A 13,244-nucleotide genomic window follows, 5' to 3' on the forward strand; every position below is an offset into this window, starting at 1 on the left:
CCCCTTGTTTCTGTGTTCTGAGTAAGACACTTAGCTTGCAACTCCACAACAGTGGAAATTTTCTCCAGGTGATCATTCTCAGTACATGATTAAAGGCCAAGATTGCATGTAATTTACTGGTTTTAAAGCCTATGTGCTTTTCAGACATAACTGTAAGTTTACATAACCGCATATGCTCAAGGAGTGTGACATACAGCACTACAACACAAGACTTTTTTTTTTTTTAAAACTTATACAGAAAACTATATTTATATCCATGACTCCCACCTAAATCAACTCCCCCTTCATTTCACCAGGTGCACAAACAGTATTTCCCCTTTTTTCCTCCTTTTAAAAAAAGTATCTGACTTTTGCCTGCAGGAATTAGCACCCAGTGAATCTGAATATGTTTCCTTCACTGCTTACTTTGACTTATTTTGCTTTTAGCTACAGAGGCTGCTCCTGAAGGTAAAGCCCTGCCGACTGCACCTGCAGCGGCACTTTTCCCCTTGCTGAGTCATTCCTCAAGTTCACATAGCCCAGATGAGCCAAACGCTTTCCGAGTAGGATTTGCACCCCAATCTCTTCCACCAGCACCCCCAGGATAGCGACAGTCCCTCAGGAGAGCCCAGGGAACTATGTTTAATAAAAAAACTACACACAAACATACATATGCTGTATGACTCCCCTTCATTGACTGAATGACATTTAAAAGACAACCATAAGAGCATTAAACTATTCAGTAGAGTAGCAGATGGGGAAAAATTCTTTTCCTTATCAAAGCTAAATTATTATATCACTGCTGGTCTCAAAGCTATGAGGTATCGGTGCTTTTTAACTACACTGAGAAAAATATTCAGAGCGAGTTTTATCAAATATTAAAAGGCATGGTAAATTATTTTAACTTGGATATTCCCCAATTTCTTTCTATGGCGATTCTATCCTTTTAAGTCAAATCTCTTTATCTTGAGCTGCAATGGCCTTTCCTATAAATTTGCTGAAGGGTATCACAAATTTCCAATAAAATATTTTGCAAAATTCTTAATAGAATGAATACAGTATTTTTTACAACAGTACCTGAAAAAGGCTCAACAACAGTAAAGTCTTCAAACAAAAAGCTAACACAAACACAGTTTTCTTCCTCAGTCTTGATAGCAATTCCCAATTTTGGAAGTTACTAATTTTGCCATTTGAAATCATTTCACTGTGAGTCCAGCTACCCGGTACAATTCCTTAATAAATTTACAACTACTCCCTAATAAAAAAAATCTAATTCTTGTGCTGCTGGTAGGACACTTTCTTTTCATTACTGCTTTTCTCATGACACGATTCCCTCAGCCACACTGTTTGTGGGCAGATGGCACCTGAGCAACACCCACAACTTGCTTACACACCTGCAGGCACCTCCAAAGGGAGGGGGCACGCTGGCAAATCCTGGGCCCTCTCATCACCAGCACCCACTGTTTTCTCTTCAGGCTTGGAAGAATTGAGGAGGGCGGCTGTTCAAAAGCACAGAAGGGGAAAAAAAATGAGGAAATAAAGCAACAAAATTACACAAGGCAGAGCCTGAGCAACACAAGGGGGGAATGCAGACAGCACCTAAGGGAAAGCGGCCCCTGGGGGTGGGAGCAGCCCCACCACAGCCAGGCCCTACCCCAGGACGCCTTGCTTCAAATGAAGTGGTCCAACTGAAATGCATAGTTAATGGGGGCTTTTGTCATTATTTTTAATAATTGCCATACATAGCTCACTGTTAAAAAATAAAATCGGTTAAATAGTTCGTGTGCTATTGAGGTTTGGGAGCTGGAAAAAACCCTCACCAGCTAGTACAAACAGAGCTCACCTCCTGCCTTAGAGCCTCCCATCTGTTGTGTGGGAGAAGAGCAGACACAAGCACCTTTTTTTTTCCAACTACCTGCACACCTGTAGCAAATATAATGCAATGAGGATGCACACCTGCACTTCAGCTGCACAGCTCACCTGCAGCCCATCTGCATAACCATGCTGTGAATAAGTCCCAGACCTGGGGACTCCGTTACTGGTACTAGAGAGACTCTCCAGCCTGGCTGCCCAATGTCCCAAGACCCTGGGCAGATAAATACCAGACCTGAATACCACCAACAGAGCTACTAAGCGGCAGAGAGGATGTACACAGAGAAACATGAACATCTGAGAGCAGTAATGAAGGTGCTGTGTTGTTCAAACCTATACTAATGGTTCACAGTTTCCAAAGCGATGATATTCCAGCCAAGGACTGGTACTACCCAGCCCCCTCACCCAGCACAGCCCTTCCCCTCCCCAGTGCCACTCTTATTTTTGAGAGGTAGGGAACTGTCAGCAAAGCTGCCAGCTTTCCACTGAGAGCCTGGAGCCTCACCTTTCCATTACCCAAAGCATCTGAAAGCCAGTTATCCAGACTGAGCAGTACTAGACAGAAAGATTGGAATTAGTATTTGCTGCCAAAAAATATTGGATACTTTCTAATCACACTAGGAGAGCTCTTGCTAGGTTTTCAATCTCAGAGATGCTTAATACAGTGAAGCAGGAAGATGAAGTTTCACTTTCAAGCTAGAATTCAATAATCCTACTTGAAGCAGTTGAAAAAACAAACTTTAGCCACTGCCTCAGCATCTAGAGATGCAGGAAAGATCTTATCTCTGTTCTATTATCATTAAATTTTAATTTTCTCAAACCGGTGACATATCATACAGAAGTTAATTCATAACTTAACCCTAGTAATCACAGCAGAAAAATTAGGTTTTTATATTTTGGGTTTATATACAACTGTCGAATCCCATGAGAGAAAGTTCAACATACAGCACCTATAATTTTAATGTTCTGTTCCTGCATTATCACCTGCCATACTTATTTACTACTTATTTTCTCTACAATTCTCAATTTCCACAGTACAGCAAAATGTTTTTGTCTTCTATTTTATGTTCCATTAAAAAAGAAATGGAACTCATTGCTTTGGCTTTTACCATGGCACTTCAAATATAAGACAGGTGCCTGATAACCGTCTCACTTTTATCAGAAGTTCACAATGAATAGTTCCCATTACCTTTTCCTCTGCACTAAATATTGTTTTTTCACAGAAAATGAATGAAAAAGTTGTTGTTAATGATTCAAACAAATATTTAAAAATATTAGGCTGGATATTTCAGCCCTAACTTTATTTAGAATTGTATTTCTGATATATTGCACATCCTATGCTTTTATGTCATATGTAAATTTCAACAGTACTATTTTGAAAATCATATGTTGAAAGATCTTTGAAGTTGCAAGGCTAAGTGAAGGAAAGCCAAAATTTAACCTGATTGTGCTGTGTCCTCGTGCATTCTCAATTATTTTATGTCATAGGTTATTACATCTTGTTAAATTCAACTTGTCTAGCACTCTTCAGACCATTAAAACATTCTTAAAGAGATGTTGCATTTTCTGATTGCAGTTTTTGGCTCTTATTTGTGTAGTCTTGTGTTAACAGTCTGATTTTCAAGTACATTTCTTGGTGACACTCAGCTTTGTCTGTGTAGGGCTCTTACTACTGAGTACTTACGGCTGATAAATGCCATTCTTAACAGAGGTGATTTCCATTCTGCTTCGCTCCATTAGTTCAAAGTACAAAATTGCAATGAAAAGCTGCAATGTCCTCTTGATAGTTTGACTCTGCTTTGAGTTCAGTGCTGCCCATATTTATCTAACTTACAGACTCATTTTGGGGGAAAAAGACTCAATTTTATATACTTTTTTTAAACCTGCCAAGGTTAGGGACCCAGTTCTGTGAACACTTTTCATGCAATCAGTTCCACCAAATGACCATCACCTGAGAAAAGAGAATGACCTGTTTCATGATGGGATGCAATGCACAGCTCTGGTCATATTTTGCAGGGACTGTAGTGGGAAAACCCTACAATTCAGTTGTTTTAAACTGCCAGAAAACCTCCCAACTGCAAATTTCATTGTGATTTGCACTGGTGATGGGGGAACTATTTTCAGGCAACTGCACTTTTTTAAGATTTTGAATTTCTCATCAGCACCCCAGTAATTAAGTATTTATAGATGACACAAATGTACCTAGCAGGAATAGACCCATTTGTTTCCTATGTGCTTCAAACCTTTCATGAATAAAGTAGTACCAAGGGTAACCTTTCATGAATACAACCTTAGGGATCACAGAGTGTCCTCAATCAATGCAGGGAACTCATGTTGACAGAGTATATGGGAAACAGATTGAGGTATTAAAGCACATAGCCTCTGGTGTTTTAGATGTAAATACTATAACCATCAAATATTTAGACTCTTATGTAAGCAGTATGTCATTTTTTAAACAGTTACTGCTTGGAATAAATCTTTAAGGATGGAGTTTTCAGAAGTGCTCAGTATTGGCCTAACTTTGCTCTTACTGAAATCAATCATAAAATTTTCACAACTTTGGAAAAGAACTTTGTCTGTTTATATGTTTCCACAGCACTAAGCACAATGAGTCTTGATCCTGGCTGGGGCCTTTTGACTCTGCTGTAATCTAAATAAATTGATTTATAGGAGATCAGTCACATAAATGCTGTGGAAACACATACATACATATAAAATAGCTAGGGTTTTTAGATGATGGCTTAGCAGTCCTTTAGAGCTTCTTCATTATTTTCTCTTTGAATCCTAAAATTCATTTGCTTTCTTTTATATTAATTTAATTTCCTTGTTATTAGTTTTCCCCAACATAATGCCATGCATCTTAAATTTCCAGTAAAGTATCCAGTCAATAAAATTTATCTTTCTTTCTTGCCACAAACTAATCCCATTTAGTTTGCACAATAAACACCTTAGTTTTGGGGTCTGATTCATACTTGGTGTCAGCAGAATATATACTTTCCTCTATTTCCATGAAAGCTGTTGCTGGTAAGAGTGATATGTAACCTACTCTACATTCCCAGGAATAACTACCTTTGCTGGACTGGGAAGGGGGAAGAGAATGCTTTTTTTTATGGGTTTGTAGAGTGGTTAGGTCTGTTTCTTTTGTTATTTCACAAGATTCACACAAACATTAATTTACCCAGGGATTGACTTCAGAGGCAGTATTTCCATGAAAGCTGTTGCTGGTAAGAGTGATATGTAACCTACTCTACATTCCCAGGAATAACTACCTTTGCTGGACTGGGAAGGGGGAAGAGAATGCTTTTTTTTATGGGTTTGTAGAGTGGTTAGGTCTGTTTCTTTTGTTATTTCACAAGATTCACACAAACATTAATTTACCCAGGGATTGACTTCAGAGGCAGTTATTTTATTCATATTCATGCCAACCTCAAAACTGTCTAAAACATCTTATTTCCTTCCAAAGAGCTATAGTAAAACTAAGACAAGACTACTCCTGCTTATCACTCAATGTGGGATTTTAAAAGTTCAATACTGCAATGTCTTTTTCCCTATTTTCTCCAAATAAAATGCTACAAGTTATTGAAATGGAGGCTGTGGTTCCATAGACAATTCTCTAGGCATTTTCCTAGCAGCTGCTATCCTCATTCCCTTGCCCCTGCTCCAGCCACTTATTCCCACCTCCCTCACTGCTCCTCCAGCTGGACCCATATAGCTTGTTTTGGATCTATGTGATGAACCAGACCGAGACTAAATCCTCTTTCTCTTCCTTGAAAGTTTACTTTTAACCTGGGCCAGCTCCCAGTCTGGTGATCCTATGCAGAGTTGTACTAGCACAAGGGAGGGAGCAGCTCTGAGGAGCCAGATCTGCACCTGGCAAAGACTGCATCAACACACACCTGTGCCATGGGACTTATTTCTGAACCTCCAAAAGCATTCTCACCAGATCCCTCAGGAAAGCAAGAACAAGCACACATTACATGATAAAACTGGCAAAGGAATAAACTTCAGAGAGTATCCAAAGTTGTAAAATAGTCCAAGGAAGGAATCGGGTAATGATAACAGCTTGTTCATCTTCTTTACCTAAATTCAGGTGATGTTATCACTAACTCTAGCCCACTATATATTTTATAGTAAGCAATTCTAGTCTTTCAGATTAGCAAGCTATATATATATAGTGCTTTATTCTCAAACTGTTTCACCACAAATGACAGCTCATTTCACAAACAGCTTATCTTATGGCTAAAGATATATAAATACATACTAAAAATGCTGCTGAAAGTCTCTGAATGTATAATGCAGCCTGGTAGACATGGTAGTGATTGTAACACTGCATTGTAGACACAAATGTTAAAGAAACTTGGCAAGAATCAACACATTTTAGCTACTCAAAATTCAGATTTTCTCAGTTTTGTCCCCTTCTGATGAATGGAACATATGGGAGTATTGTTCATAAAACTTGCATTGCTTATCTCGATGTCTACCAAAATTCCTCATCATGACAATATTTACCAAGATACATATAGATTCAAATTTGAATTAATTACCTAGAAGTTTTTCTGTACTCCCAGGTTTACTGGAAAAGAAAAACGCTTCAGAAGCAATGTGTTGTGAGTATTTAACAGTAGATGTTATAGCAACAGAGGTAGTGGAGTGCTTGCTGGGGAAGGCAGCTATCCAGTTAAAAGCCATCAATGCTAAGTGAGATAAAAGACAGGGAAGAAAGTAGCTGCTTTGCCAAGAAGCAGTTTGAAATCTGACATTATAAACAAAACACATGTAAATCTAGACATAAATCCTCTCTCATATGCTGAAGGCTCCATAATATTTTAGCTAGCATTATTACTTACAAACAAACAATTCCTGAAATACGGCATCACAACTGCAGAACAGCCTTTAACCTTGTGTTCATCCACTCAAGAACTATGTTATTTATTATCCTTTACCCCTTAATTATGGGGACTTCACCTACTGCTCTCTGCTCATTTGAAATGCAGAATAAAATACAATGGATGTCTGAAGACTTAACAGGTGTCAACCAGATATTTGCCAGCTACCGCTACTATTCTACTGGGAGGAGTTGCTGTTCTATAAATACTAATTAGAGTTTTGCACATGATCTTGCTGAAATACCTAAGGTGATGAGTGGCCAGTTGTTACTTTTAAAAGATTAGCACAATTTGAAAAACTAATGTCCCCAATGAGGCAATGCTCACACTGAATAATCAAGAGTTATAGCGGTTCTCTGCCCAAAGGGAATATTTGCTCACTTCATCATTTGGAAAATCTGCTGCCTCTTGAACAACTCACTCTTCTATTTCACTTTGAGAAACTTGTAAAACTTCGTGCAATCAATATAATAGTACGGTATATGTACTTAAATGGTCTTCCACTGCTATGCCCACATGGAAGTATTTATGAATAGCTTCCAAGGACAGAGCTTTTAATGTGAAATCATGATTAAGAAACTGCAACAAAATTAGGTTGCACTTAAGTGAAGCAGCAAAGAAAAAGAAGATTACAGTAGAAACTGCATCAGCACAGCAAAAATTTAATTTCTTCAAAACCATCTCCCCTCAAATTCTTCACCTCCACAAATGAGACAAAGAAAGAAGACCCAGTCAAAACAGAACAGGTCTCTATTATAGTAATTGAGGTTTTTATATTTGTAGTAGTCATTATTGAGAAAAAACACCAATTCTTTAAAATCTTGGTGTAATACTTCTGAAGAAACAGCTAATTTTAAGCAAAAATGCTAAGTGATCAGATGCAGCACATTCCACTGGCTTGAAATAAAATCTTCAGTTTCATCTTGTCCAGTTTGCTATGAAGTGCAACTGATGTAACACGGCGTGACACAATGCTGTCTTTCTACGTATGAGCTGTGATTCATTGCAGTGAAATTTGACTGATGCAACTGACACAACCCCATACTATTTAGTGTCAACATAGCGCGTCCACAAAAAATGCAGAAAAAATGGGTAGAGGGATTCAGAACTTAACCTACTTAGTTCTTTTTTATTTTGCTCTGTCCCTCTGGGAAAGAATATTCAGTAAATCCATTACCATGTATGGGGAAAATAGATATCATTTTAATCAGAATTTATTTTTCTGGTTTTTTTCTTTTTAAAAAATAATCTTTTTCTTTAGCATGAAATCTGTTTTTTCCTTATCCTTCAGCATACTGCTTCCTCTTTTCAAGTAGCTCATTACTGGAAATGTTTGGCCTTACTTCAAAAGAGAAGAATATGTCAACACCAGAACATCTGTGTCCACATAGAGTGCTTTGATGACAGTGATATACTCCATTTACATCAGTAACACTGACCTCAACCTTGATGCTGACTGCATTTAAAGATCTTACCCCACAGGGCAAGAGAATACAGGTCAGAAACGTTGATCTGTGTTTGATACACTCTCTACTTCAAGAGCACTTGGCAGTGATTTGTTCCAGAGTCAAGAATCAAACTCAAAATGTTGCAAAGCTCAGAGCCATGTTCGCATAACCACATTCAAAACAAACATTAAAATTCACCGTCTCTGGAGACCAATCTACTTTTGATATGCAGGATTTTGCGAGCAATATGGTCAGATTCTATCCTGAATACAGTGGGAACTTTCTCATTTAAATCAAAAGGGCATAACTCAGGCTTGAGTATCTGTTATTAAGAGGAGTAATGTACTTACATCTCTCAAATGCAAAAAGGAAAAGAGACACTTTATCACCCTAAAACTCAAACCTGATTGTATAGAAAAAGGAGTGGAATAGTTATGTGTGACACAGCATTGCTTCCATCAGTGTGGCCAGAGGAAGTTGGGGGAATTTCAGAATGGATGACATATTGAAGGCACAGGCACAGTGTGGCAAAGGCAGGCACGCACAAAAACGATGAGTTCCTCAAATATTTAGTACAGAAGAGTTTGGAAGTGAAGGACTGAGCTCTACTACAGAATATTTGCAGACCTTGGTTTATGGTAATCTTCTTCCTTTTAACTTGATTTTAAAACCTTTTGTGTTTCTTCAACTTTTTGTAATTAATATATCATTTTCTAATTTAATTACATTATATCCACTAACCTGCTATGCTGACTTAAATCTTAATATAAGGTGGAGAGTTCCAATAGTCTCCTTCCACAATTCTGAATCCTGAGTACCCTCGTGTAAACCTCAGCACTTTTGCAGCATTGAATGATTCGGTATTGCTTACTAGACTAATCTATACAAAGCATCAAACAGGATCAAATCGATGCAGCTGGATATTGCCCTGTTCATGTTCAAGGACCACAACTACCTGTATGCTGCATTAGCAAGTACAAGTACTAGTAAATCCTATTTCAGCAAACAGAGAAAGAGAAAATTTTGTTTACAGGTTTCACTAGAATGCCATGGAAACAGATACAGAGGTAATTGTAAAAGGCATAATCCAAATGGAAGACAGCTCTAATAGAAAGCATATATCCAAAAATAATGTATGTGTTTTCCCACTTGGAAAACACATGCATAACTCCTATTAACATCAAGACAGAAAATTATACTGAGTAGGCCCCAATATCACTAAGGTCCCTGATAACAGTATCAATTAATGTGCACCTTCAAAGTACAGCAAGATGTTTTCATACACAGACTATTAGAAAAAAATAAAAATACCTTAATAGAATAATGATCTTTTTAAAGAAAAAAATTACAGCTAGAATTTCTGAAACAGGATTAAAGTATGGTAGTAGCCGTGTACAAGGAAGCTGCTCAGCACCTGCTGCCTACACTGTGCCTGGCTCCAGGCAATGTTATTCATTCCTCACTTTCATGGGAGCAAATACATCCCCGAAAAATATAAAACACAAAAATAAATAGATCTCTGGGGAAATGGAAGAGAAATCTGTTTTAAAAATAGTGAAGGAGCCTATATGTTCTAGAAAAAGCCTATTTTGCATTGTTTTGTAAGATTTACACTTTAATTTGAAACCAAAGGCATAAAATTTGTATGAAAGCAATATCTGATTTATAGATAAACTTAACACACAATATACTTAGCTGCAAATACCAGACCCCAGTGAGAGAAGGAAAAGGTTTTGAAAGATGATTAGAGCATGCTTGATAAATGTGGCCCTGAAATGCCCCAAAAGATTTTTCTGAAGTTAAATGGTAAACACAATTAACATGACTTTTGCTACAAAAACACTAAACACAATGGATTTTTTTAATTAATTTTCAATGTTATTACATGCTCCTATTGAGCTGGAATTGACTCCATCCACTAACTGTATTGTGAGACAGCTCTTCTGTCCATATGACCTTACCATCTAGATAAAAAACCAAATAGCCATTCTGCTGGTCATATGAAGAGGAAGCCATATAATAACAATGATCTTATGACCATCAAAAGTTAAAATCTTGCAGGTGGAAATTTTGTGACAGTTGAAATATTTAAGAAAGATATATTTATAAGGCTCAGATAATGTGCAGATTGATCAAATGTATTATTAATTAACCAATAAAAAGAAGCAGCTGTAAAGGCTTACAAGAATACATTACTGTACACACCTAACCTCACTATCCGTATTCAAACAAGTCTCCTAGCTAAAGGCAAATCACGTGATTCTTGGGAGACTTGCATGCATTAGGACTTATTGGATTTACATATTATTATTTACAGTACACATTTCATTACATTTGCTTTGAGAAAATGTACCATCTACATGGGTATTCATGTGTTTCATATGGGCATACCTTTCTGTGTTGTATATATTGTGGAGCTTACAACAAGGTGGTTTGGCCTTGCGTCTTAGATAAAACAGACCAGAGACTACTCATTCACATGAGGTCAACTCACATGGCAGATCTCACATTCTTCCACTAAAATCTGACCTCCACAAAACAGGGAGAAGAAATCCAAACAGCCTTTTGGAACCAGTCCAGGCCTAGTCCATCTCCTATATTGCTTGCAGGCGTTGTTTGGGAGACTGCTAGCTGACACAAGCCAAAACTGGGCCAGGGACTGTCCTAACAGTTGGATGGTGGGGATGTCACTGAAAAATAATTTGGCCCAAGCCCTGACTGTTCAGTTTGCTTGAATGGACATCACTTCAGTCATGCTACTTGAAACAAGGCACTACAACACACCATCATAGCAAGGCTGGAAAGGGCCTCCAGAGTTCATACTGTCCATCTGCTCCAAAGAGAACCTGTCCTCACAACACTGCTTTTGCATCAAAGTTCTCTCCTACTCTTACCAAAAGATGCACCTGAGCCATAAGGTCTTCACTACAAGAAAGTGCCAAGTAAAACACTTTTATGTCATTAAGCAAGTCCTTGAAAGGATAACTTACCATTTTGGTCTGCTTGTGGATTTCACCATTGGAGCCATCCCATCTCTATAGAGGCTTTTTGTTTTACTGAAGTTGACAACATTGAAAATTACTCTCTGGGGAAAAAAGAACAAAAACAAACAAACAAATAAAAGAGGTCAAGTATAAATTATGAAGGAGTTTATATGTGTATTGCATATACCAGCTGCATGAAGTACACACAGAAAATATATGGAATAGATGTGTGTCTTATGAATTATTGTTACTCTCCATAGGTCTCAGATAATGGATACCCTGCCTATTCCTAGTATTTTAATAGTCCATGTTGTTTTACGCTGCAGTGATATACATGGAATGTATGTTTTGAATTTAGTATGCTGATTTTTCAGTAGGTATCCTAGCCATATAAAGAAATAGGTTACTCAGATCTGAAAACAGAAAAGCAAGTCCAGTTTGCTGCAGTTAGTGTTAGAGAGGTTGGTGGAAAGCTGGGAGACAGGGTAGCAGTCCTCATGAAAACCTTCCAACTGCTTCATCTCTTAAAGCTTCTTAGTTGCTTCTTTCAACCTGCTTAAGCCTCACACAGCAGCAGGAAAAAAATAAAGATTTCTGATTTTCTTTCCCCAAAGAAAGGAATATTTCTCTTCACTTCCCTTGGCAAAAGGAAGAATTTTCCTCTGCAAAAACTGTACAGAATACCTACACAGTAGAAATTGCACATAGCCATCATTCGTTTGAGTATGATAGAGAAGAAGAAAAGAGTCCAGTTCTGATCTTAGTTTACACTAATAACTTTGGGAAAACTGTAGCTGATATTTAACAGTTCAAAGGAAGAGCAAAATCTAGAACTTTACAGGTAATGGACTGATACTGAAAGTAAATTCATGCTAAGGGAAAAAAGAGAAAACAGAGATGAAACTTTCTTCCTTACCATCTGTCTGCTGTAAGCAATTTTATGCAAAATTACTTATTCTGTTTCTGTTAAGAAAGTCTAGGTTGGATCTAGCTCATCTCATGTAGTACATTTACTTTTCAGATGTTAAATCCAGTATACTTGGTTTCTTGTACTCTTTTGATACCCAACATTAATGTACACAGAAAAACCGAAATATAAAGACTAAATTAATTTTGATATAATGTTCCAGGATATACTAATACATTTCATTTGTACATCTCTCTTTAAATTTCTTTTCCACAGGTATCAGTGAAGACAGACCACTAAAAATTATATTTGCCCCTAGGTATTCACACATTTGTTTTTAGAACAAACTATTGTAATGTTTACACTCTTAAATAATGGTTCATGAGAAGTCTGAGAATTAAATGTCCACTGTTTGAAATCAAATAGTTTTGACTAAAGCAATAAGATCAGTTAAGCTTTCATATGTAAACTTTTGCAAAAACAAATCTGGCCCTTCCAGGTAGTCTGCTCAGACAGCAGTGAATTATAACATTAAAGTGAAAGCAATCAGCAGTGGGACACTGACAACAGGAGTCAGGCACATTTACATTTATATGTGGGGCAGGTAGGAATCCAGGTAAACTATATAGCCCTAATTAAGTATCTCTGTACTCAAGAAAAAATAAGAAAGTTTTTCTGTGGTGAGGTAGTGCTGAAGATTTTGTAAATGGAAGCACAAGCTGCTACATATGCAAACTCTGCATTAGTCAAACAAAATCTAAGAATAACCTGTAGGTTTTACTGGAACCGACTTAAAAAACTAGCAAGTTGAGAAAAACACTTTCTTAAAGATGTTAATTCAATTTTGTACCAACGTTAATGAGCAAACTACATATCCCTGTATATGAGTTTTCATGTATTTTGTCTATTGCAGCATTTTGAGATTTTCTAATGGTCATGAGACGAGCTTATTTTTATAACTCTTGATGAAAGCATACACTTAATTTACAAAATGTTATATGTGTAATTTTAAGTATTTAGGATATTGCTTATCTGATGAAATATCCATCTCGGGAGGTCTCTAGTTATTTTCCATCTTCTTATGTTTACATTGTATGCCTCTAAGCTAGATAATGATATTTAGGTCTCTATATATTCCATACTCTACATGGAAGCATTTTCCTGTATT

General features: G+C 37.2%; 1 protein-coding gene across 1 annotated transcript in view; it reads right to left on the reverse strand.

The window, feature by feature from the left end:
- The window catches only part of AGBL4 (ATP/GTP binding protein like 4), a 974,636-nt gene that overhangs the window by 726,614 nt on the left and 234,778 nt on the right, over nt 1-13,244 (reverse strand). The window contains exon 5 of the mRNA XM_009287480.2: nt 11,176-11,270. Coding sequence (XP_009285755.2) covers nt 11,176-11,270 — 95 coding nt within the window. The remainder of the gene's footprint in view (nt 1-11,175; nt 11,271-13,244) is intronic.

The sequence above is a fragment of the Aptenodytes forsteri genome, unplaced genomic scaffold (assembly GCF_000699145.1).
Source record: "Aptenodytes forsteri isolate BGI_AS27 unplaced genomic scaffold, ASM69914v1 Scaffold119, whole genome shotgun sequence".
Taxonomy (NCBI): Eukaryota; Metazoa; Chordata; class Aves; order Sphenisciformes; family Spheniscidae; genus Aptenodytes; species Aptenodytes forsteri.